Genomic DNA, 27,194 nt, shown 5'->3' with positions numbered 1-27,194 from the left:
TATTAGCTTGAACCATATGAAAATACCATTTTTGTTAGTTAAAAAAGGTAGAATAGCGGCATTTAAAATGGCTCAATCTAATAATAAATTCTTATCAAAGTGTTAAGGTATCTTAATGAATCCTTGCTGTAGTGTCAAAATTATTTCTGAAAAACAATAATTCCAGAATGATAAAATCCAAATAAGATAGTAGTATAGTTCCATGGGATATCCTTGCTTTGATCAATTGCAAGATATTTTGAATATTGTCATCCATTCATACTAAACATTTTTGTCTATATTAAATTGACATATAATGTTTCCACTCCACAAAAATAAACTGTTTTGGTAAATAAATGGCTAATGAAATACATCTAAAAAGAAATGTGCTTGTTACGGCGCATAACTGTGTAAAGTTGTTAAAAACAGGCAAAAGAGATATCTGGTTATAAAGTTCCTGTGTTCCGGCCGGGCGCGGTGGCTCAAGCCTGTAATCCCAGCACTTTGGGAGGCCGAGACGGGCGGATCACGAGGTCAGGAGATTGAGACCATCCTGGCTAACACGGTGAAACCCCGTCTCTACTAAAAAATACAAAAAAATTAGCCGGGCCAGGTGGCGGGCGCCTGTAGTCCCAGCTACTCGGGAGGCTGAGGCAGGAGAATGGCGTGAACCCGGGAGGTGGAGCTTGCAGTGAGCTGAGATCTGGCCACAGCACTCCAGCCTGGGCGGCAGAGCAAGACTCCATCTCAAAAATAAAAATAAAAATAAAAATAAAAAAATAATAAAGTTCCTGTGTTCCATACGGTAATCAGCTAACATTCCATATTGATGCTTGTATCTATGATGGGTATAAAGAAATAAAACCAGTGTTACTTCAAAATTTGCTCTAGCAAATTAACGGCCTTGACACAGGGGTGGTGGAAGAAAAATCAAGGAGGTAAAAGAAACTGACTGAATGTCCCCTCGTCCTGTGGCTATATCCTCCAGCAGCACATGCAGGCTGCCACCCATCTCCATAGATTCAACAAACACCAGTCAAGGGGTTCAGCAGCTAGTTGCTTTGAATCAGAGAGCCTGGATTTGAAACCAGGTCCATTTCTTGCCTTGGGGCCTTGGGAAAATTACTGAATCTTTGCTATGATTTGAAAGATGGTGTCCCTTCCAAAACTCACGTTGAAACTTAATCTCCATTGTGGTAGTGTTGAGAGGTGGGGCCTCTTTGGGAAGTGATTAGTGCTTCATAAAAGGGCTGAAGGGAGGCCAGGTGCTGCAGTTCACGCCCGTCATCCTAGCACTTGGGAGGCCGAGGTGGGCAGATAACCTGAGGTTAGAAGTTCGAGACCAGACTGACCAACATGGAGAAACCCTGTCTCTACTAACAATACAAAATTAGCAGGGTGTGGTGGCACATATCTGTAATCCCAGCTACTCAAGGCTGAGGCAGGAAGATTGCTTGAACCCGGGAGGCGGAGTATTGGTGAGCCGAGATAGCGCCATTGCACTCCAGCCTGGACAATAAGAGTGAAACTCCGTCTCAAAAAAAAAAAAAAAAAAAAAAAAAAAAGTTGGAGGCGGGGCCTCTGGAAGGAACTCGCTGCTGCCTTTGTGGCCCTCTACCTTTCACCATGTGGGGATGCTGCCTTGAGAGACAATGCTGTCGATGGGGTGGGACCTCACCAGACACTGACCTGCCTGCACTTTAATCTCGGACTTCTCAGCCTCCAGAACTGTGAGAAATACATTTCTGTTCTTTAAAGGTTACCCATTCTTAGGTATTTTGTTATAATAAGACAAATGGACCTAGAAAGAAATTGGTACCAGAGAAATGGAGTGTTGCTGTTACAGATACCTAAAAATGTGGAAGTGGCTTGGAACTGGGTAATGGGTGAGGCTGGAATCGTTTTGAAGAGCAGGCTAGAAAAAGCCTAGATTACATCTACAGAGTGTTAAACACAATTCTGGCGAGGGCTCAGAAGAGGAGAGCTGTGGATAGAGCCTCGGTCTTCTTAGAAATTATCTAAGTGATTGTGATCAGAATGCTGGTAGAAATATGGCAGTAAAGGACCCTTTTGATGAGATCTCAGACAGAAATAAAGATCTCATTGGAACTGGAGAAATGGTCATTCATACCAGAAAGTGGCACTTGGCTGCATTGTGTCTGTGCCCTTCTGGAAGGCAGAATTAGAGGATAAACAAGGATGTCTGGCAGAGGAAAAAAACACGTTCAGGGTGCTGAATGGTTTCTCCTGACATCCTATAGGAAAACGTGAGAAGAGAGAAACAAATTAAAGACAATTCATAATCATAAGGGAAGATTTGGAAAAGTCTCAGCCTGACCTGATCCTGCTCAGGTTGTAAAGACAAAAACGCAAGTTCAGAGAGAATACCAAGGGTGTGGCCAAGCAATGTTTAAGTTTAATAAGGAGATTAGTATGGAAAATAGGAAGCCAGATGCTATTCATCAGGACAATGGAACAATGACCCTGAAGGCAGTTTGGAGATTATTGCTACTGCCCCTCCCATCACAGGCCCAGACTGCCACGGCCTAGGGCAGGGGTGTCCAATGTTTTGGTTTCCCTGGGCCACAAGGGAAGAAGAATTGTCTTGGGCCACACATAAAATACACTAACACTAACGATATCTGAATAACTTAAAAAAAAAAGAAAATCACAAAAATAACTCAGAATGTTTTAAGAAAGTTTACAAATTTGTGTTGGGCTGCATTCAAAGCTGTCCGGCCACATGCCACCCGTAGGCCACAGGTTGGACAAGCTTGGCCTAGGGGAAAGAACTATGTCAAGAAAAGTAGCCTTGGGCACCCATGGGACCCCATCATTGACTCCCCTGCACCTCCTTGTCTCTGCTCTCAGCATTCTGGTGCAGCACTCTTCAGCTGCCACATATGTGACTCAAGCAGGCTGAGCTGCCGCTCTAGCATGTACAGGCTATAAACCTTGGCAGCACCCATGTGGTGCTAATTCTGCAGGAGCATAGAGTGCACAAGCATGGGGGCATGGCTACCTCCTCCTAAATTTCAAAAGATTCCTCTGAAATGCTAGTGGCCCACGCAGAGAACTGCCACAGGAGCTACTGCAGAGTCCCAACTAGGGCAGTGCTTAATGGAGCTGCTGGGCAGGGCCACCCTTGAGGCCCCAGAACTGTAGTCACCAGCATGCAATGTCAGCCTGGGAGAGCCACAGGCACAAGACTTCAATCCATGAGAGCTACACCATGGGCCGTGCCCAGCAAAGCCATATTGGGGCCGTGGGTGGTCCTCTGAGGTCTTGGGAACCCAATCACCACCCTAGCATGTCTGAAACATGGGACATGGAGTCAAAGATTATTTTTAAACCTCAAGATGTAATGTTGTTTACCCTGTTGGGCTTTAGATTTATTTGGAACTTGTTAACCGTTTCTTGCTATTTCTCCCATTTGGAATGGAAATATCTATCCTATGCCTACCCCACTGTTGTATTTTGGAAGCACACAACTTGTTTGATTTCACAGATTCACAGCTGGAGAGCAATTTGCCTCAGGGTGAAGCTTACCTTGGGTTTCACCTAATTTAGGTGAAAACTAATTTAGATGAGACTCTGGCCTCTAGCCTTCTGAGTCGATGCTACAGAAAGTTAAGAGTTGGGAGGCTGTTAGGATGGAATGAATGCATTTTGCATATGAAAAGGACATGAAGTTTGGGATTCAAGGGCGAATCCTATGGTCGAGTGTACACCAAAATTCAAGTCTTGAAACTAAATCCCTGTTGTGATATTAAGAGGTGGGACCATTTGAAGTGATTAAGTCATGAGGGCTCCTCACTCATGAATGGTTAGGTGCCTTATAAAAGGGCTGGAGGGAACTAGCCTAAGCCTTTTTGCCTTTCTACTTTTCTGCCGTGTGAGAATGCAGCACGAAGGCCCTCACCAGACACCAAATGCCAATGCCTTGATATTAAACCTCCCATCTCCAGAACTGTGAGAAAATAAATTTCTGTTGCTTATAAATTACCTAGTCTGTGGTATTTTGTTACAGCAGCACAAACTAAGACATCTTTTAAAGTTTCATTTTAAAAATCCATAACACGAGACTAATAGCCCATGGAGATTTTTAATGATTAAATGAGGTAACGTATGTTATATGCTTAGCTCAGGACTTAGAACTTAGGAAGCACCTGTAGGTATGTTACACTATGCATTGTTGTTTTGTTCCAAGCATATGCTAGGCAACCAGAATACAAAAAAGAATATAAAAGAGTCTTTCTTCTGGAGCACCTAAGAGTGAGATTAAGAATTTAACTGCAGTAAAATAAGAGCCAGTTAAGTTTCACTGTGTTCATAATGAAAACTGATCCTAATAAAAAAGCATGAGATAATTACATTGAGAAAAATATTTAGGATAAGTGCAATCTAATTATTTCCTAAGGGCCAATGCATATCACTTTCTTCCTTCTATTAATACATGCCTAACACCATCCGTAGCATCCATATTGGAAGTCAGCAGTTTTGAGTATGAAGGGAAAACATTGGACTTAATGGAATTAGAGGATGTCTGAAGACTGATATTTCTCTGATTACTATACATAAGAGACGTTAGAATACAATCACAATAGCAGATTTACCTTCTCAACAAAAGGACACTGTGGTGCGGCTGGATGCAGTGGCTCATGCCTGTAATCCTAGCACTTTGGGAGGCTGAGATGGGTGGATTGCCTGAGCTCAGGAGTTCGAGACCAGGCTGGGCAAAATGGTGAAACCCCGTCTCTACTAAAATACAAAAATAAAAGTTATCCAGGCGTGGTGGTGGGCACCTGTAATCCCAGCTACGCAGGAGACTGAAGCACGAGAGGTTGCAGTGAGCCGAGACTATGCCACTGCACTCCAGCCTGGGCAACAAAGTGAAACTCTGTCTCAAAAAAAAAAAAAAAAAAAAGAACACCGTGGTACATCCGGGGCATATGATAAATGCATTCCATCTAGCTGGAGGCTGTAGAATGTTGGGACTGTCAGGTGACCAAACTTTGGTTAGGGACATAATCACGTTCCAATGTGTTCACCTGAAATAGTACAATGCACATTTCCCCGAATAGCAACACTTTGAAAAAAAAAAAAATACATTTTAATGGGTTTTAGCACCCCTCCTCCTCCACCTCCTCCTCCTTCACCTCCTCCTCCTCCATCTCCTCCTCCTCCTCTTTTGCCTTTCCACTTCATTCACACTGGCCACCCAGTGGCCAGACACACCAGGCTCATGCCTGCCTCAGGGACTTTGCACTTGCTATATGCTCTTCCTGTAATGTTCTTCCCCCAGATACGGCCAGGGCTTGCTTCCTCACCTCCTTCAGGTGTTTATTCAAATGCTGCACTCCTTCCCTGGACTAGCACTGCAGCCTTCTCCCCCATGGTATTCTCTACTACTCTTTCCAGCATTAGTCTTTTTTTCCTTAGCAATGATACCATCTAACTTATTATACATTTTACTTTTTTATATTGTTCACTCTCTGCCTCCCTTAATTGGAGGTAAGCTCCATGAGGGCACTGATTTTATTTTGTTTCATTCAGTTTACTATTATATTACTGCAGCCTAGAACAGTGCCTGGTGCACAGTAAGCACTCAATAGTTGTTGAATGAAAACATAAAAGTCAGACAATCTGAAAATAAGAACCAACAGCTCCAAACACAATATGTGAACTCCAAGTGGCTGTAGTGTAGGAAGAGGAGTGAGCTTAGCCAGACAGAACTAGACACATTGAGCACAGGAGCTTCTGAAACAGCCTTTGCAAAACTTATGACAGTGAGAGAAATCTAAACTAATTGACTCCATCTTGCTTCTAACCTCACAAGCTAACTACCTTTGCTCATTACTGGGTGTAGGCCAAGCAAACTATGGAAGAAATTTAGTTTATAGTTTAACTTTGAAGCAAGGATGATAATAGTCCCTCCCCAAACTGGCCCACTCTGAGGACTGAGATTGCCTTTCTAAGACTAAGAAGAAGCCACAACTGAGGATTACAGGAAGGGCCTGAATTCTGCCAAGAATTCAGGCTAGTAATTAAATGATAACCAGCCGTTATTCCAGAGGTCAGAAGATTTGTAACTTTCCCAACTGCTCTTATAGATAACATCACTATTGTCAAGTTGTCAAGACCTAAGATTGGTCTTTGAGATATTTTTCAGACTTTTGCATTCAGGTGGACCTGCTGACTCCACCTGGACCTGTGACTCATACCAAGGAACTAAATCAAGCAGTCTTGTGACCCTCACCCAGAAAATGACTTAGTGCACAAAGACCATTTTGGAAACTCCTATGATTTCATCCCCAAACAATCAACAGCACCCATTCCCTAGCCTCCTGCCTACAAAATCATCCTTAAAAACCCTAGCCTCCAAGCTTTGAGGGAGGCAACTTGAGAACTGTCTCCTGTCCTTTCACTTGGTTGGTCCTGTGATTATGAAATTCTCTATTGCAATATCACTGTCACAGAGAATTGGTTTTATCTGTGCAGCAGGCAGGAAGAAACAGTCAGGCTATTACAACTCAGGTTCTAGACCACCATTAGCTACTGTTAGGTCAGCACACTTCTGTAAGCCTGAGCCAGTCACCTACTGGCTTTCACCTCCAAATATACATATCCTTCCTTGCTCAGTGATTCTGGGGAAGGGTTTTAAAGCTGTATTTTCAAGAAGCCTCATCTGCAGGATTCTTGCTAGATTCTGTTAATAGGGGAAAATAGAGAAAAAATTAGATGACAATTAGAGAAGAGGAGGGACTCCTCCTTTCCTCTTTCTTGCTGACAGCATGCACCTAGCAGTAGCACCTGCTCTAGCCTTTAGCTTCCTTTGTAATATCCAGAATCTGCTTCATCATGCCTCTCAGAGGTACCGGTAGCAGCTGGGGGGATTATAAACTTTAGAGCTTTGATCTGAGATCTTCTGTGTTCCTCTTCTTCCTCTTTGTTCCCAAGCCCTAGAGGTGACTCCTTCCTGCAGTTACTCTTTCTCAGTTACCTCAGAGTTCCTCTTTTGCTCTTTTATCTGTGTAATGAATTTTCATATTAAATCTCTCTGCTGAAATATCTAGTGGGATTTCTTTTTTTTTTTTTCTTTTTTTTTTTTTTTTGAGACAGAGTCTCACTCCGTCACCCAGGCTGGAGTGCAGTGGTGCAATCTCGGCTCACTGCAACTGCTGCTTTCCTGGTTCAAGTGATTTTCCCGTTTCAGTCTCCCAAGTAGCTGCAACTTCAGGCATGTGCCACCACATCTGGCTAATTTTTGTATTTTTAGTAGGGATGGAGTTTCACCATGTTGGGCAGGCTGCTCTTGAACTCCTGGCCTCAGATGATCTGCCTGCCTCAGCCTCCCAAAGTGCTGGGATTACAGGCCTGAGCCACCATGCCTGGCCTCTAGTGTGATTTCCCTAACTGATATAAGAACTTACTCATCTTACCTATTATGATGAAATTAAATAGAACTTAAAGCTGTTGGAACTTTAGGTTATTTTGAGCCTTGAGAGGTATGTGGCCTGAGTCACATATCATGTAGCTGTAACTTCTGCTTTTTCCCGTAAATGACTAGACAAGACCTTGTGGTGCCAGAGATAGGAACCCCTCAGATCATCACCCCTGCTCATGGAAAGTTAAAGCAATTTTAGTTGGAATATACCAATCTGTAACCAATAATATCACTATAATACACATACTGACCTTGTATGGAAAATGTTGCAACCCTGCTGACTGCCTATATGAGTGAAACTTTCAACTCCTCACTTTGTAATGCTAACCCCATTTGTCTGGAGTATGTTTTCCGAGAGGTCATACTCAAGCTTTGCACTTGAATAAACTCTACACTTAATCGTTTTTCTGAATCTCATTATTTAAGTTAGACATTATAAAGAAAGTATTTTTAAGTGGTAAGAATACAACATCTAGACCTGGAGTTGGCACACATTTTCTTAAATGGCTGGTTGGTCAATAGTGTGGGCTTTGTGGGCCTTACAGTCTTTAGTCTCTGTTATAGTTACTCAAGTCTGCCATTGTAACTTGCAAGCAGCCACAGCCAGTCTGTGAGTGAGTGGGCACAGCTGTGTTCCCATAAAACTTTACTTTTACAACATCAGGTGGCCAGTCCTGACTATAGTTTGACAACCTCATCTAGACATTCCCCAAAATTGTGAGTGACATTAAAACAAAAACAAAAACTTCTCACAGGACTGGATTTGAAAGACAGATGTTGAGATTGAAACTCCAGTTACCCTGAAACAATATCAGCATACGACTCCAATATATGTAGCAGAAAAGTGAAAGTGGGGAGAATATTTATGTCTCAGTATTCAAGTATCAGATATCTATTTTCATCTTAACCCAAATATGAACATGTTGGTAAAGAAATGCAAGGCTAAGACCGAACTGAGCCCAGTTACATTGCCTGGTTCCCTCTGCTATCACAGCAGGGTCAGGAAGCGCTACACACACAGGCAGCCAGCACTAAGCAAGGTGGCAGGACTGCTTTATCCCTTCGTGAAATGAAATTTTTTTTTTTTTTTTTTTTTCTGATTATAGTCACTCCCTCTTTGCTTGATAGAACTTTTTTCTGGGAATAAACAAGACTGATACAATAATGGCCCAAACTAATATGTACAGGGCTTTTATGCCCCATGAAGTTGACTGGCATTAGGCTGTGTAATCCGAGGTAATGATAAACACTTAAAAGGTGCAAAGTTCTTAAGTATATGACTAAATGACCCACAGGTCCATGAAACATGCAACTATTTTAGCAGAGGGCTAGTTTCTCTTGACATATACATAAAAGCAGTTGTAGTGGGACTTCCGTGGAGGTTATTAGAGTGCAAACTAAGAAAGATCAGCTCATGTTTGAAAGAAAACTGAGTAAAGGAAATCTGTGTTTATGGAAACTGAAAGCTCTAACACTGACTCATTGAAGAAGTCTCCTGAAGATTTATAAGTGTAATCAACGAGGCTATTCTTTGTGACAAGCATTTGTCATCCCCGATATAAGAAAAAACAATCACTGGAAAACAAAACTGCCACAGGAATTGCCCCATTCCTAGTATTTGCCAGGCAAAACATTCAGGAGCTGTTAAAACAAACAAACAAAAATGTTATAAATATATAAAGAATAATAATTACACATTCTTATGGTGTTCTTCTAGTTTACTGGGTTGTTCTAGGCAATGTAGACTTTCAACTCATTTATTCTTCTTACGCTCATTCCCATTTTACAAATAAGGAGACTGAGGCACAGACAGGCATAGCCAGTAACTAGACTAAAATCCTGTGATTAGTATGCACCAAAGCCACATTTGGATCAGGCAATATGGCGCCAAAGCCTGTGCTTACAATCACTCTTCTAAACCTCTCTAAATCTTTGGGACAGTGATTGCATGTGGTAAATACTTTCTTGGCATTTTTTGTGAATTGGGTGTTATGGAGTGTTTACATTCAGTGTTTGTAACTATTTTAAATAAGCAGGCTGGTAGTATCATGAGGACTTGGGTCAGCTGAAACTTAATTTGTTCTGCTTCAAAGTCAAAAGAGTGCAAATTCTCTCAGAAAACTCTAGAATGTTTGCTCTGGACAGTAAGAAGGATGGCAACACTATGGCTTCCTAGAAAGGAAGTTATACCATCTCTATTCTCTTTTCCATGGGAATACCCAATAACTTTTATCATCTTTTTCCTGAACTCATAAAAAAGTAGTCATGTAAGCTTTAAAATAGGTTTCTTTTCTTCTCTTTCTTTCATGTTTCCTAGATTTTATATATTATACAACGTTGAACAACTCAGGTCCTGCAGTATACATTTTGAAAAAATTATTAAATTAGCCAACAAAAAAATTCAATGATTCCTCCTTTACAGCAAAAGCTACCATAAGAAGCTTATTTTCTACCAAGCTCATCAGTTCCCTGGTATCTGTCCCTCCTGCCATTGTTTAACTCTTTCCTTAGAACTCCGAGGGAGAGGTGAGCTTCCTTCCCGATCGTTCCACACCCCAATCTGTGACTCATGCTTGTCTTCTTGTTCCCAAGGAATTTTTTTAATCTTACCTTTTCCCTCTAAAACACCCTTCCTTCCTTCCTTCCTTCCTTCCTTCCTTCCTTCCTTCCTTCCTTCCTTCCTTCCTTCCTTGCTTCCTCCTTCCCTCCCTCCCTGCCTAGCTTCCTTCCTTCCTAGAGTCCTTCTTTCCTAGCTTCCTTCTCTCCCTCCCTCCCTACCTCCCTCTTCCTTCCTTCCTTCCTTCCTTCTTTCCTCCTTTCCTTCCTTCCTTCCTCTCTCTCTCTCTTTCTTACTTGAGACAAGGTCTCACTCTGTCACCCAGGCTAGAGTGCAGTGGCACTATCATGGCTCACTAAAGCCTTGAACGAACTCCTGGGCATCCCAAAGACCTAGGATTACATGTGTGAGCCACCGTGCCCAGCTGCATCTTCAGTTTCTTTCCACTGCTCACTTCTGCTCTATGGTTAAGCATGCAGAGTGTGTATCGATCTTAAAGAAATACTTACCTGAACCTGCTGCATCCTCAAGCCATCTGGACAAAGTTCTCAACCAAACAATCTACATTCATGGCCTTCATTTTCCTACTATTCCTCTGCATGCCTCTTGATCTATCCCTTACTACTTAGTCCACATTCATTTCTCTCTCCTCATCTTATTAAAATGTTTATTTTCTGTACCACATATTTTGCCAATTAATCAAGTAATTTTATATCTATTTAAGTACTTTAACAGTCTTTTCTTAACTAAACTATTAATAAGCCATGATGATGAACGTATTGTATCTTTTTTCAAACAGTTGCTAGCACTTACAAACTGTAAGTATACACAATTTAGTACTGAGTGGTTTATAAATATAAGAATTTTAATCAGAATTGCAGCAACATTAATAAATGTTCATTAAAAAATTTTTTCTTGCCTGAGCTCCAAGATAACTTCTTTAATTCACCAAACATTTACTTAGCACTCACTGCGTTATTCAGTGTTCTGGGCATTAGAGACATCACAGTGAATAAAGCATGAAAAACTCCTGCCCTTACGAAGCTTACATTTTAACTGGGGGAGACATACGAACAGAAAATGAGTAAGTAATGTCATATGTTAGGTGGTAACAAGTGCCATGGAGCCTTCACAATGGAAAGCCAATGAACAGGGTTAAGCAGAGAAGGACATGATTTGACTTATGTTTAAATACGATCACCAGCCTAGGCACGGTGGCTTACACCTATAATCCCAGCACTTTGGGAGGCTAAGACAGGTGGATCACCTGAGGTCAGGAGGATGAGACCAACCTGGCCAACATGGCAAAACCCCATCTCTACTAAAAATACAAAAAAAAAAAAAAAAAAAAATTAGCCGGGTGTGGTGGTACGTGCCTATAGTACCAGCTATTCGGGAGGCTGAGGTGGGAGAATCACTTGAACCCGGGAGGCGGTGGTTGCAGTTGAGTCCAGACTGCATCACTGCACTCCAGCCTGGGTGACAGAGCAAGAATCTGTCTCAAAATAAATAAATAAATAATAAATAATAAATAAAATAATAAATTAAAACAATTTGATCGCTATATTATTAATAGTTTTCTATTACTATGTAACAAATCACCACAAACTTAGTGACTTAACACAGTACACATGTATCAGTTCAGAGTTCTGTAAGTCAGCAGTCCAGCCCATTTTGCTGAGTTCTCTGTTCAAAGTATTGTGAGGTTAAAATCAAAGTTTTGACTGGAATGAGTTGTCAGCTGGAGGCTCTGGGGAAAAATTACCTGCTTCCAGGCTCACACAGGTTGTTGGCAAAATTCAGTTCATTGAGGTTGTGAGAGTGAAGTTCTCATTTACTTGTTGACTACAAGCCAGGTTGGTCTCACCTCCTAGAGATGACCCACATTCCTGGCCATATGGCCCCTCTGTCTTCCAAGTCAGCAATGGCATGTCAAATCCTTCTCATGCCTGGGATTCCTGACTGCCTGTTCTGTGACTAGTCAGAGAAACTCTGCTTTTAAACGGCTCATGTGATTCAGTCAGGCCCAAGCAGGTAATCTCCCTTTCTTAAAGCTGACTGTCCATTATAACGAAACTTAACTACAGGAAGAAAATCCATCATAGCCACAATCTCAGAGATTAGTACACAGGAGGGGAGGCGGGAGTTCTTGGGGGTCATCTTAGAATTCTGCCTACCACAATCACCTTGTCTGTTGTGTTGCGAATACACCACAGGGGGAAGTAAGAAAAAGAAAGAGAGATGTTGGCAATAATTTAGGGGAAGGGCAATTGTGTCTTTGACCAGGGTAGTAGGAGATGAGGTGGTGAGGTATGGTCAAACTCTGAGAGAACATGAAGATACAGATGATAAAACTGCTGACACATTGGATGTGACTTGTGAATGAAAGAGAGGAGTTGAGGAGAACTTGCATGGATATTGGCCTCAGTAGCTACAAAGTGGAATTGCCACTTGCTGAGATAAAATGTACTAAGGGAAAACAAAGTGTTTTAGAAGATGTCAGTACGAGATGCCAATATCACCTCCGAATGGAGATGTCCAGTAAGCAGTTGTATACTGCACCTAGAGCTCAGTAAAAGGTCTGGTTTGCAGATAAAATTGGAAAGTTGCCAAGGGAGCCCCAGAGTAGTCCAAGGTGAGAAGTTGAAGATATCAGGAAGAATACCTAAGAAGGCTGGGAAGGACTGCACAGTGACGTAGAAGGACAACCAGGAGAGAGCGAGAGCCCCGAGGGGAGGTGGAGAAGAAGGATGACTAATTGACAGGCACATGAGACGCAGAGTGAGAAGCAACTCCAGATCGGCAACACAGAGATTAGGGACCTTGACAAGAACTGAGCTGTTTTAGTGGTGTGGTGGGGATAACCCTTATTCCAGGGGGCTTAAGAGGAAAAAAAAAAAGAAGAGGGATAACAGACGGTGATAATAGAAACTCTTTAAGAAGTTTTGTGGTAAAGAGAGCAGAGAAAGGAAGTGGTAGGTTGGCAGGGATGAGGGTGGAAAAAGATACTTTCCTTCTTATTTTTTTTTAAGAATATGAGACACTATTGCCTGTTCATGATCAAATAGGGATGGAAAAAATGATGATGCCACATGCAAAGGGATAGCTGGAGTCTAAACTTTCAGTAAGCAAAAGGGATGGGACCCAGGGCACAAACAGAGGGCTTGGTCTTGGATAGGAGCCTGAGCATTCATTCCCCTAACTTGGGAGGGGAGCTGATGCAGGTGAATGCATTGATGAGCCGGTGAGAACTGAAGTTCTCTTCTAATGGTTTCAGTTTTCTTATCAAAACAGGAAGCCAGGTCTTTAGCTATGAATTTGCATAGGGTGGAGATGTTGGAAGTTTGAGAGGAGAGGAGATACCTGGAATAGTTCACTAGAAGAGCAAGTAGTGAGTGAGCAGACAGGGAAAATAGGGCCAGATTGCCAGGAAGAAATAAAGGTCCACCGGCTGCTGGGTTCTGGGTTCTCCTTTCAGTACAGCCAAACTCTTCTCCTTTTAAGAAAATCATTACCATGCAGAGTAATTTTTTCCCTGGAAATTTTAAAATAAAGATTTGAGTCATCAAGTAGATTTTTTTTTTTTTTGCCCTTGTTAGATTAAATTATAGCTTTTTGTGAGGTTATTTTGTTTGCTTCTGTTATTCATTTATTTATTTTATTTTTATGGTTATTAAATATTTTAAGTCCTACTTTCTTGGGTTAACTTTTGCAGATCTAAGTTTTAGCATTTTTTAAAAACTTTGCCCATCTTATTTTATGTTGACTATTTCTGCCACTTTCTGCTATTATGAACTGGATTAAATATGATAGTTTATGTGGATTTTCTAGGGGTAAATTGTGAGTAATTCCCCTCAGATGTTTCTGACCCGCTCTATTGTCTCAGATTTATATTTTAATATTGCAATTCAATTATTTCCTCCTCTTGATCACTTAGGATGCCAAGAGAAAGAAAGGACTGAGGTCAAAATGTCCTTGAGATCAGAAAGGCAGCAACAAAGCACACTGGTTTGCAATAAACCCAGTTAGGAAAGAAAGTGAGGAGAAGGAAAGGAGAGAATTGCCGCTCCAGATTTTTGGAGATCAGAGCTGGCTTGATGTCTGTCCTCTTTTGTTGAAAAATTAAATCTTTCTAATGTAATGAAAAGAGAGCAATAACCAAATACACGATACGCCTACATAGGCCGTCCCCCCAATTTCTGTCTTTCAGAATTTTCAATTCAACTTCGGTATTTGCCCTTCTCCTTCCATGTGCTAGCAAAGGAAGATACTCTCCAGCCCTAGAAAGGTGAGTCTTGATTAGTCTAATTCAATCACGGCAATTCTTTCTCCTTGCCAGTGATTGGTTTAGATATGGACAAGTGACACAAATGTAGCCAATAAGATCTGAAAGTTTGTGTCCGGTCAGAGGACTTATGGAAATGGTTTTCCTCCCCGATACAGCAGAACATGAATGAGGAAGAGCATCCTCTTCTGCCCTGTGAAAGAGCTGTATGAGCAAGTGCTGGGCTGAGCTGCAGAAGCCATGCTCCACCATGAGATGATGACATACTGGAGGTCAAAAGACAAAACTCCAAGGATGGCAGAGCTGAAAGGTGGAAAGGCCCCGTGTTCTTGATGTGTTCAGGCCATTACATTAACAAACTCAAGAACCACTTTACTTCTGCACTTCCAATTATAAAAGATGCTAATGACAACACAATAATAAAATACTATCATTCAAATAATTTTTGGCCAGGTATTGGGTTCCTTGAAGCCCAAAACATCCTGATACAATCCTCTTACAGCATCAGGGGACTGTAAGTCAGTGAGGACCGACATGGAGGTGCACTGCATGCCTCAGAGCCAGTTTGGTGGCTGAAGGATAGGAAGGATTGTATTAAGACCCACTAATTATTAACGCTTTATGCTCGGTTGGTTATGTAGAAACTTCCCGGGGCAGCATTTATCATTTGGTCACTAGTGCTTCCATAGCACTTTGATCATTTACTAGAAGGGCACTTAGCTCTTTTGATTATAGTTAATGTTTATGCATCCTTTAATGCTGTCAATAATTTGAGGACAAAGGCCATATCTATTGTCTTTCTATTCCTAACGACCCACAAAGTACCTGGCATGTAGAAAATCCTCAATAAATATTTGCCAAGTTGGAGAATTACCTTCTGTCAACAAGTCTGTGCTGGGTAAATATGAAGTAGGAGGTGTTCCTGAGCACATCCTTGAAGGGGGAAGGCTGATCCCATAGGAAAGGGGAGTTAAACTAGAGGAACCTCTGCAGACAAGCTCTTACAAAAAGGAAACAGCCAGGAGGCAAGAGAAATTCTTCATTAAGCTATCTAGCCAGCTGTCGGAGGAGCCATCCTTACCTTCTCTCCTTCCCTCACTCTTCACATGCCTGCCCATTGTCTTACTCGAAAATACATCCTGCATTTCTTTAAAAAAAAAACAACAACAACAACTTAATTTCACCTGCAATGCTACCGTCCTTGTCCAAGCCACCATCATCGATCACCTGGACAAACCACACCAACCCCAAACTACTGTCCACACAAGAGTCAGAGCATATTCTTGAAATGTGAAAAGATCATATCACACTCATGTTGAAGTCCTCCAGGAGCTCAAAATCATGCTTGGAATAAGAGAGAAACTCCTTTCTGTGTCTGTCAGTCCTCTCTATCCCACTTTATTTTTGTCATAGCATTTGTTACCATCTGAAATTATTTTTGCACTCGCCTATAATTTGCCTACTTTGTAGATTGTAAAGGTCCAGTGGAACAGGGACATTATCTATACTGCTTGGGGCCAGATCTTAGCTCATTTTGTGTTGCTATAAAGGAATATCTGAAGCTAGTAGTTTATTTTTTTGGAAAGGATTATTTGGATCATGATTCTGGTGGCTGGAAAGTTCAAGATTGGGTATTTGCATCTGATGATGGTCTCAGGCTGCTTCTACTCATAACAGAAGTTAAAGGGGAGGCTGGCATGTGCTGAGATCACTTGGTGAGAAAGAAAGCAAGAAAGAGGGAGGTGCCAGGCTATTTTTAATAACCAGCTGTTATGGAAACTAATAGAACAAGAACTCACCCCTGTGATAGGGCTCTGATCCCATTATGCAAATACCTCTCATTAGGCCTCACCTCCAACACTGGCGATCAAATTTCAACATGACATTTGGAAGAGACAAATATGCAATCATAGCAGGCCATATCCCCCATATCTTCAGTAACACTTGACATGCAGTAAACCTTCAATAGCCATATCCCCCTACTCCCATACCTTCAGTAACACTTGACATGAAGTAAACATTTCATATATGTTTTTGAATTGAAAAATATTGTCTCTGGCCACTGTAGGACCTTGGCCCTGAAGAGGTTTTAAATCTCATACTAAAAGAGGTTTATGCCTGTAATCAAATAGTGTAAGAATATAATAGAGAAATAAGAGTCATCCATGACACTTATGGAGATGAGTTTGAGCAGGGTGGGCTTTAGAACAACTGAGGAAAACAAGAAAAGAGGGTTCCACAGAAATGGCATTAGGGCCCCAGGGGCCACTAAGCTCAGTTTTGGGGTCCCCAGTTTTAAGAAGTCAGGGAAAGGGTGGATGATAAGACCTGCTTGATACTCACCTGTCCTACTCCCTCTACCTCAATTATGTATCCTGAGCCACCATGGCTCCTGAGTGCCATGAGTAAAATATCTGGTGGCTTTGGCTCTGTCTTACATTACCTCCTCTTCTAGGGCCTTAGATGCTGAATTATGTGACCTGAACTCATAGGTCTACTTGCTTCCTCACTGAACCAAATAATTAAGAAATGTGCACATTAATGCCCCCAGTTAAAGAAAGCACATAGCTTATCTTCAAAATTTTAAAAGCTTCCTAGGAAGTTACAATTTTGAGGAACAATATAAAACAATACAATGTTTGGCAAATAATAAAACAGTTTACTCAGAAGTTCTAATTTCATGGTTTTAGGTTACTCTCAAATTGAGAGGCACACCCTCTTTTGGAGGTCGTAATGGAGCTGTGAAGACTAAAGGTAAAAATATTTACAAGATATTGATTTACAGCAATGAAAGGATTAGCATCCAACCATAAAGTAATGATTAAACATTAACTCCAAAAAACTCTCACCAAGGCATTTCTATAAATTAGCCATTCAGGGGAACCAGCAGGCTCAGGGAAGGTTGGTAGCCAAAAAGTTTGCATTCCCAAGATCCAGTACTTACTTGCAAACCCCTAAACTTTCACATGTAAAAAGTCAAGATATTAATATATCTCTCTAACATGAACTTCTCTGTGAAGATCAAATGAAATAATTTAACTTACATCAGAAGCAAAGCAAGTGTAATTTAGTGCAAGTGTAATTTAGTGCAAGTAAATCTGAATCTATTATTACTACTAATACTAAGAATCAAAACCATTCAAAAGCTTGAGTTGTCAGTCATTGCCTATATACATACAGCTTTATATGAGAATGAAGATAGCAGAGTAGGCTCTTCCTCAGGATACTGAACACACAGAGATTATGAAGGGGTGGCCTGCCCCTCCACACCTGTGGGCGTTTCTCGTTAGGTGGAACAAGAGACTTGAGAAAAGAAATGAGACAGAGAGACAAAGTATAGAGAAAGAAAAAGTGGGCCCAGGGGACCGGCGCTCAACATACAGCGGACCCACGCTGGCACCAGTCTCTGGTCTCTGAGTTCCCTCAGTATTTATTGATCATTATTTTTACCATCAAAGAAAAAGGGAGGTGGCAGGATAATAGGATCATTGTAGGGAGAAGGTCAGCAGTAAGACATATGAATAAAGATCTCTGTGACATAAGTTTAAGGAAAAGTGCTGTGCCTTGATATGCATATGTAAACATCTCCATAAACCTTTTTAGCGCATAAAGAGCAGCATTGCCCTAGCAAGTCCCACCTTTCGCCCTAAGGCAGTTTTTCTCCTTTCTCAGTAAATAGAACATACAATCAGGTTTTACACGGAGATGTTCCATTGCCCAGGGACGGGCAGGAGACAGATTCTTTTCTCTATCTCAACTGCCAAGAGGCTTCTTTCCTCTTACACTAGTCCTCCTCAGCACAGACCCTTCACGGGTGTCAGGCTGGGGGACCATCAAGTCTTTCCCTTCCCACGAGGGCATATTTCAGACTATCACATGGGGAGAAACCTTGGACAATACCTAGCTTTCCTAGGCAGAGGTCCCTGTGACCTTTGGCAGTGTACGTGTCCCTGGGTACTTGAGATTAAGAGAATGGTGATGACTTTTCACAAGCATACTGCCTTCGGGCACTTGTTTAACAAAGCACACCCTGCACAGCCCAAAATCCGTTAAACCTCGAGTCACCACAGCACATGTCTCTTGCAAGGCCAAGGTTGGGGGTAGGGTCACAGATTAACAGCATCTCAAATACAGAACAAAATGGAGTCTCTTATGTCTCCTTCTTTCTATATAGACACAGTAACAGTCTGATCTTTCTTTTCCCCACAGATTAGAAGCCATGAAATGATAATATAGCTATGCAAATGAGAAGTTATAACAATTATGCCAATATGGCCAAGTTGATTTTATACTTGATTACAAGATGACAGAATGATATGCAGTTGAACAGTACTGAGTGTCAGCTGTAAAGTCACATTGCCTGAGTATGAATCCCAACTTTGTGGAACTTTAAACAAGTTCCTTAACTTCTTTGATAGTCATTGGAGCCAGCCTCCATCATGGTTCCCAATGATCTCCACCTCCTGGTATTTATGCACTTGTATAGTGCCCTCCCACATTGTATCAGGGTTGGTCTGTGTGACCAATAGTACACAGCAGAAGGAATGGTATACCTGCCACTTCTGACGCTAGGTCATAAAAGGCAGCTCAGTTTCCTGCTTAGTTCCTCTCTTGGATCCTTCATTCTAAGGGAAAGTAGCTACCATATTATCCTAAGTATAATTTCATGCAAGTAAGTAAATCTGGACCTATTATTACTACTAATACTACTAAACAGAACCATTCAAAAGCTTGAGATGTCAGTCATTGCCTGTATACAGCTTTATATAGGAATGAAGGCATCAGCAGTAGGCTCTTCTTTAGAACGTTTAGCACACAGAGATTAGAAGTCATGAAATTATAATATAATTCCCACATGGTGGGGAACTGGGGCCCATACACTAGGAAACTGAAGCCTCTAGCTAACAGTCACATGAGTGAACTTGGAAGGGGACCCTTCAGCTCCAGTCAGGCTTTCAGATAACATCTTGATTATAACCTCATGAGAGACCCTGAGGCAAAACCACCCAACTAAGCCACTCCAAAATTCCTTACACACAGAAACTATGAGATAACAAATATTTATTGTTTTAAGTTCTGAGGCGATTCATTACGCAATTATAAATAACTAAAGTATCCCCTGGAAGTTTTTATAAATCTTCTGTAGGAATGGAGAGGGTAATAGTACCTCTCATTCAAAGAGTTGTTCTTCGAGTTAAATGAAAAATACATTGAAAGCCCTCAGCCCCAAATTTAACACTTAGTAAAAGTAAATGCATATTCGCTATTATTGTATGCTTGCTTGCCTTCTCTTCCTCAAGTAAGGCACTCCTGCATGTTATTTACAGCCATGTTCTCCATGGGCCTCAGTACTTTCTTCAGTCATAAAATTTGAAAGACATGATCCATCTCCACTCTTTTTATATTATCTTTCTCTGACCATCAACTGGATAGTCTTCATTTTCTCTCTCTTTCTGATCCCCTTTGAGAACAGAGGCAGAGATTTCTAAGATAGAGAAACTTAAGGCATATGTTATGGCTAGAGAAGCAAAAGCCAAAATAACTGGCCTGAAAAAGACTAACTTGCTGACCTCATGAGCATTCCGCAAAGGTTGACAATAGTTAACTGAGCAAGCTGGAGTCAGCTCCAGTTTTTACAGAGCATACTGTTCAGAAATTGTCCCCTGAAATGTACAAAGCTTTCATTCAGGCTCATTTCTGTGCTTTTAAACCTGGAAGAGATCCTGGACTTCCTCAGGCAAACCTCATAGATGCTATCTTTTCTCTCTGATTATTCCTGTCTCCTTCACATTTGGGTTTTCTCTTATTACTGATGGATACTGATAGGTGAGCAGTCAAAGTTCCTTTCCACCGAAAGAAGGTGTAGAGGAAATTTACTACTTAAAGCAGTGAAAAGAGCAAAAGAAGAGATATAATTCTATTCCATAATAAAATTCAATAATAATAAAACTATTTGACAGATAACCAAATATTTCCAATTTCAGCATATAATATAATGTAAAAGAAAAAATAAAGAAATCATAAATGCTGCGTGAGAATTTTATTACCCCTAAGCCATGAAGAGTTCTACAATTCCATACAAGTATTTTTATATATTTCTCACTGATTCTTGAAGAAACTGAATGCTTACATATGCAATATCCTCCTATAGTAGGATGATTGAAAAAATTTTAAAACATATAATCATTTATTATATACACAGAAGAGAGTGAACTTTTAATTGTGCTTGGTGAAATGAATAATCTGAATTCAAGGAGTTTTTATTCTTAAATATATGGCAATAGTCCAGTATTAAGCCTCTCTCTCTCTCTGTCTCTCTCTCTTTCTCTCACTCTCTCTTTCTGGCTCCCCACTCACTAGGCCCCCTCCTGTTCTGGGTGTGTCTAGTTTTGCTAAAGTATGCATTTCATATGGAAATACTTGACCTCTTAAATCAACCTCTTAGGAGATGAACTTGGGTTTGCTTCCTCCTTCCTTTTGGCTGTTTAATTCTTTAGCTTTCCCGTAATTTAGGTATTTGCTTTGTTTTTCTATCAAATTCCTTTCCTTCTTCCTTTCCTTTCCCTTCATATTTCCTTTCTCCCTACTTCCTTCCTTTCTTCCTTCTCTGTATTTGTTTACTTGAAAGCTTGATTGACAACATAGAGGGCATTTCTTGGGTGATGACTTTGACTTTTTTGTAAGGAATGCTGACCTTTATTGTGGCACAGCCCAGGAAAGGTATTGCTGATTTAGTGAAAATGCTGCATTCTTGAGCTTTTATCTTTATTCCTATGATAAGGCAGAAGTGTTAACAACATGACTTCCCTTTTTTCCTTAAACACACAGACATACAAATTAAGAAATACAGACAAGAAATAACTAGAGTGGTAAATAAATAAAGCCACCATGAAACAACATCTCCACCTGGCTGTCCAAGAGATATCCTTAGCTACCCTCTCCTTCACCTCCCTCTGTTTAACCAGTTACTGAAGTCCAGTCATTCACATTTCTGAGTAGCTCTGGAGCCTCCATATTCTGACCTGTACTGTAAGTACCCTGGGCCATTTCCCTCACTTCCCCCTCCAGTGTTGCTCCATTGCAACTCACCTTCCCACTGTCATGGCCAACAGTTCAGGCGTGCTCAAAACCTCATTCACTGCATCATCTCCAGCTTAGAATCAAACTCTTGCCTGTTTCTCACTCTCCTCTGGGGCTCTGGATCCTTTCATAATCCCTAACACGGGACGTGATCTCATGTCTCTGTGTTGAAACACAAGACATTCACATTTTCTGGAATATCTTATCTCCAGAAACTGATGTTAACTATTCAAGCTTCTCCACAAAAGAAACCTCTTATAAGAAGTCTCTCGGCTGGGAGCAGTGGCTCACACCTGTAATCCCAGCACTTTGGGAGGCCGAGGTGGACAGATCATGAGGTCAGGAGATAGAGACCATCCTGGCCAATATGGTAAAACCCCATCTCTACTAAAATACAAAAAATAAGCCGAGCATGGTGGTGCGTGCCTGTAGTCCCAGCTACTCGGGAGACTGAGGCAGGAACCCGGGAGGCGGAGACTTTCCCAGAAGTGTTCCTTCTGACCTCCAGAGCAGTTTGCTCAAGCACCTCTAAGTTATCCTTTTGAATCATAAGAGTAGTTATATGGAAACAAGTGAGTCTCTCAGGAAGTCCCCCTCAAGAGACCATTCTTGAAATGTGTTCAAATTTCATTTGGAGAAGACAGCAGGTGCTGTTTAGCAGAAATGGCAAAACAGCTCTCCCCAGCCTGTATACCCTACCTAGCAAAACAAAATCCTCAGAGTTAACTACAGCAAGCCTCAGATCCCTAGGGCATTTCACTGGCCGTCTCAAGTGGCTTATCAAAATACAGTATTCCTTTCAACTTGCTTTAACAGAAGTTCTGATAATTACAGTTTTACCCAAACTTCCAGCAATGCTGTGATGCCTCAGTTATGTTTTGGAGACAAACAGGCTATGCAGATTATTTCTATTTATATATATGTGTGTATCCACACATATACATACACACATATATATGTAAAACAAGTAGTATCTGTTTGCATATTCCCACCAGCTTATACAGTTCTTGAGGTCGGGGCCTTTATATTTATATTTACAAAATTTAATCTTTGTATCTGCAGCCAACTAACACAGTGCCTGGAACATAGTGTAAGCCTGTAAGCCCTATATTTATCGATTGTACGACTAGCACATTCTTCTCCCACGAGGCTTTGCATGTATGGTTTATACAAAATGTTGCTTTATGAAAATAGTTATATTCTAACAGTCCACAAAAAAGAGTCAAGCTTAAGTGGACTGTCATTTAATGGTATAAAATAGTAGCAGTCACTGGTTTCTTCAAATTTCACTAGCAGAAGGTCAACCCATTCAGTTATTTAACCTTTGGCACCTTTGCCCTGGCCTTGAATTGCACAGCAAGCATGGTTTTCATAGCTCCACAAACTAATTCTGAACTGTCATCCTGAAATCTAGATAAGATTCCTTGAGTATGCAAGCACAGACTCTACATTCCTCAGTTGACTAAACCATCCAGAGAGAATCCTTTAACTGGTTAATTTGTTGTGTGTAATCCTGAAATGAAGCAAGTGTTTAAAAGGAAAGTAATGCCAGGGGAGACTGAAACTAGTAATTCTCACTTGCTTGCATCCTACAGTGAGTATTCCATTATCTGAGTGTTATACATTTAGGCAAGCTAAAAAGATATGAAAGTCTTTAAGTAAAAGAATCCACCAAAACATCACTGATTCCAGCCCCTTCTGAAATATTATCATGTATACCAGCTTTATGATTTAGCTCTGCAATACTACTAAATTGGTCAAATAATTACTTCCCTGTCTCCCCACCCTCCAACTCAATTCTCACCACCCTTGAGGGAAAACAATCTGGGTTCCTCGTGCAACGACTTTTCTCTAAACTGTATTTTGGGGCTTGCTTTCTCATTTTTCCTATCCACTTCAGATATCCTTACTGCTGTCTTTGGGTTCTTTGAACATTGCCTTTTTTCCTTTGCAGATCACACCCAAAAACTTTTCTTAAAAATTATACGTAAATCTAAAACTTTACAAAGTAAATTTAAAATTGAAATTTTTAAAATCCCGACTCTCCCTAATTTCAGGAAGCATGCATTTATCACACATAACAAGACGTGAAAGCGGCAAGAGTTGCAGCCTAAACACTGAAGACCCCGCGAAGTGAATCCAGCTGCCGCTCTGCAAGCAGCAACAACGCCTGCGAAGCCTTCTCAGCTACATCTCAGGGCACTGGTCCAACCTCCCGCAAAATCCCTCGTTTCCCTTCGCGTGGTAAGACGGAGGCTGACCTGAGCTCCAACTGTCCTATCTTTTTCAAATGTTTCAAACTTACTGCCTTTGTTCAGCAGAACCACGGGCACGGTGATGACGGTGACAAGCGCAGCAGCACCCAGCAGTCCCAGGAGAACCTTCCACGTTGTCTGCAAGCCGGGCAGATCAAGTCCAATTAGAGGGAAGCGTGTGGCCCCAGTTTCCGTAGGAGGGTCGGAGCTGCTCCAGAGGCAGCAGGATTTGCAGGTGGGAGTGCGTTAGAAGAGGGACACCGTGGACTGGGGGTGGGGGTGGCGTCTGGAGTGCGCCAGTCGGAGTTCTCTAAGGCGGGTGCCCTTGAACTTGTGCCTTCAGAGCACATTAGTGTTGGTTTCTCTACCCCTGGCCGAGTTCAGGCGTGCGATCTGTGGGTGGCTTTCCGGGACATTTAAAGCTCGACGCCGGGGTCCTAGCAGAAACCAGAGTCCGAGAGCTAAGAGAGAGCTCTGGGGCGTCCCTTCACCTGTCAGAGGGTAGTCTTGGGGCTTCCGCCTAAGGGAAGTCCCTGCTCCGGTTTCGCCAGCTTTGGGGCCATTTGGGGAGTTTGGCGAAGGGATCCCCACAGCTCGCCCCGTGGGCTGGGGAAGTGCATGGCACGGAACTCACCTTCATGGTCGGCGTCTCCTCGGAAGTGTGCGTTCAGTGAAGGAGCGCAGGCAGAAGTCACAGCGGGCGGCGGAGAGGCGCGTCCTGCTCCGCTGCTCCGGGCGGTGGAGTCACTCGCCGCTGGCAAGTTTCGGCCCCGAGTTAAACATTAGTGAGCGCCCAGCCCGCAGGGTATAAAGGCGCCTCGCGTAGGCTGCTGGACAGGCGGCGCGGGAGCAGGCGCGCGGGGCGCGGGGCACGGGCATCCCGGCCGGGGGGAGCCCGCGAGGGCCCCTTGAGGGCGGTGCGGGGCGCTGGGCGGCAGCCGGGGCGCTGGGTGGGGGCCCAGAGGAGCCGTGGGGGAGGGGAAAGGGCGCGCGGCCTCAGATGCGCAGACCCTGGGTCGGCGACGCGGGGACCCTGTTCCCTCTTAGCTGAAAAGGACGTCGGCGTTCAGCTCCTCCAACCTCGCGTGGACAGGCGAGGGACCGAGGCCCAGAGAGGGCAGGGGGCTTTGGTAAACTCACAGAGCTCGCCGCTGGCAACTGAAACTAAATCCCAGGCCTCCGTCTCTTGCCAGTGAAAGTTATGTTAGGAGGCAGTGAGGTGTCTAAAGCTGTATGAAAGGCAAAGAAAAAAGGTGATTGTTCCCTCATGAATGGCCCTTGGAAGCTGAGTATCTGGATTCACCCTCCCCAGAGAATTTCCCGATTGTCTTGCAGGCTTACACACTCATCAAGATGCCAAAAATAATGACAGTAACACTTATGTGGAACTTGACTTTTTCCCAGGTGCTGCTCTAAGCATTTACTGTGTTTGTTTTACAGGAAGGAAGCCTGTGCACAGAGAATAAATAACTTGGCCAAGCTATTCAGCTAGGAAGTTGTAGATCCTAAATTAGGAGTTCAAGGTCTTAATGGCTATTCTATGCGGCCTCTCATCGTTCAGTCTTTTCAAGGGTTTTGGAGAAGAGTAAAAGATCAGGTATGTCTTCTCCCTCCCCCAGCTCCCTGTTATTATTCCCTGAAGGGTTATTCATTCGTTCATTCATTCCTACATCCTCCCATTTATTCCACTCATCCACAGATGTTTGAGAGGTTACAATGTGCCAGCCTCTCTTCCAGGTACTGGAGATAAAGTGGGACAAGAGAGGTGAGGTCTGGACCCTTGGCACTTTCACGATAAAATGCACAGGTCAACATTTGCCTTTAGTGCCCCCCCCCCCCCCCCCCCGCCATTGATTACTTCCACTCTTGCAGATAAGAGGATCAGGCCTTTTCAGCTTGTCCACTGCAGCTGAAAAGCAAAGCCTCTCTATCAGTAGAGGGAAAAGATTAAGAATGCAGAGTCCTATGGGGCATTACCACATGATTATGAATTAATTCAATTTTCCATCTTTTATTTCCAATCCAGACATTGCTTTTGAACTCAGTCATGTTTTCCCCTTGCCCACTAGTTGCTTGTGATACATCAGTATCCTCACTCACCCCCAACTCCAGAGGCTGAAACTGACTCTCCTCCTCCCTCTTCCAACTGCTGACGAAGGTGAGTCAATGGTGTTACTGGACCTGTGAGCTGATGCTGTGAAGAGAGGCCATCTAACACGGACTACGGGGAATGGTGCCACAGGGGCCTCAGTGCTGCCCTTTGCTCTCAGCATTTTGCTCACTCAGCATTGGTGGTAGCCACATCAGCCTCGGTGAAGGAAGTCCAGAGAGTTGAGCCTGTGCTTCACCTCCATGCCAGCACCATGGCACTCACTGTACATTCAGCAAGCTCCAAGGAAGCTAACAGGAGGCTGGCTGACATCTACGGGACAGGTCAATTTGTTCTCTGGAGGGCACTCCATGAGACGCAAATATCTTCACACCCTGTGCCCATTTCAAGAGACTCTTTCACATGCCTCCCCCACCTTGACCTCTGTGTCACCAGTCTTTCAATCTTGTTTTTTCCAAATCCTTAAGGTAGCAGCTGGCCAACACATTAGCCACCACTGATGAGTCAGTGTAGATCTTACATCAGGCCATCTCTTTTTCCTTGCAAAATAGAAAAGCAGATGTTCTGCCCAGAATTCTCTTTGTTAGTAAGATTTCCCCTTCTGCTGTGCTTCAGGACATCCCTGGGAGGGACTCTGATGCAGCAGCCATCTACTTATTGCTAGTGCCAGCTTACTTTGTGTAACGTTGACTCCTTTCCCTCATCTGTTGCCTGGTTATAGGAACCTCCTTGTGAAGCTATAGGTGTGCACTGAGAGACATTGAGGCAGTGGGAGAAGGCATCATAGAGTCTAAGTTTTCTGCTAGTCTGAGTTTCTTGTGTCTTGTGGACCTGGTGGGCTTATCTCCTTTATCATGTAGATACAATTTTCACTTAATAATAGAATGTTCCTGCAAATGCCCAATTTTATCATGTGGTATGTTAGGCGACACTCAGTTCATCAGGGTAGCTAGGTTGTGCAGTTACTTGGTGTTATGGTGTTATGGATTGAATTGTGTCTCCCCAGAAGATATATTAGAATCCTAACCTTCAGGACTTCAGAGTGTGACATTATTTGAATATAGGGTCTTTACAGAGTTAATCAATTTAAAATGAAGTCACTAGGGTGGGCCCCAATCCAATATGACTGATAATCTTATAAAAAGGACAGATTTGGATACAGAGAGAGACAGAGTGAAGATGATGTGAAGAAACACAGGAAAACATGGCAGCTACAAGCCAAGGAGAAGCTTGCAGTATGTATTCATCTGTTCTCATGCTGCTAATAAAGATATACCTGAGACTGGGTAATTTATAAAAGAAAGAGTTAATTGACTCACACTTCCACATGCTGGGGAGTCACAATCATGGCTGAAGGCAAGTGAGGAGCAAAGTCATGTCTTACATGATGGCAGGCAAGAGAGCTTGTGTAGGGGAACTCCCCTTTGTAAAATCACCAGATCTTATGAGACTTATTCACTATCACAAGAACAGCACAGGAA

The 27,194-nt window shown here is 42.4% G+C and overlaps 1 protein-coding gene and 1 long non-coding RNA gene across 5 annotated transcripts in view; one reads left to right on the top strand and one right to left on the bottom strand.

Annotated features, from left to right (window-relative positions):
- Nucleotides 1–24,961, bottom strand: part of DPP4 (dipeptidyl peptidase 4) — an 85,759-nt gene extending 60,798 nt beyond the window's left edge. For 2 of the 3 annotated variants that reach the window (XR_004053270.1, XM_010361854.2), the window contains exons 1-2: nt 24,238–24,961; nt 23,654–23,741 (exon numbers count right to left, since the gene is read on the bottom strand). Coding sequence is in view for 2 of the 3 variants with exons in the window: in XM_010361854.2 (XP_010360156.1) it covers nt 23,654–23,741; nt 24,238–24,243 (94 nt within the window). In the remaining variant the exon portion in view is untranslated. The remainder of the gene's footprint in view (nt 1–23,653; nt 23,742–24,237) is intronic. The other variant, XM_030916932.1, reaches the window with a different exon arrangement.
- LOC115893282 lies at nt 23,218–26,970 on the top strand. 2 transcript variants are annotated; one of them, XR_004053272.1, is made up of 4 exons: nt 23,218–23,592; nt 23,667–23,838; nt 25,044–25,200; nt 25,630–26,970. It is a non-coding gene; the product is annotated as an uncharacterized LOC115893282 (long non-coding RNA). The 2 variants fall into 2 exon arrangements; XR_004053271.1 differs by having other exon boundaries at nt 23,250–23,592; nt 25,673–26,970.
- The last annotated feature ends 224 nt before the right edge of the window (nt 26,971–27,194 follow it).

Source organism: Rhinopithecus roxellana, chromosome 14, assembly GCF_007565055.1.
Source record: "Rhinopithecus roxellana isolate Shanxi Qingling chromosome 14, ASM756505v1, whole genome shotgun sequence".
NCBI lineage: Eukaryota > Metazoa > Chordata > Mammalia > Primates > Cercopithecidae > Rhinopithecus > Rhinopithecus roxellana.
The sequence above is the reverse complement of the archived record's forward strand: the minus strand, read 5'-3'. Positions and strand labels throughout refer to the sequence as shown.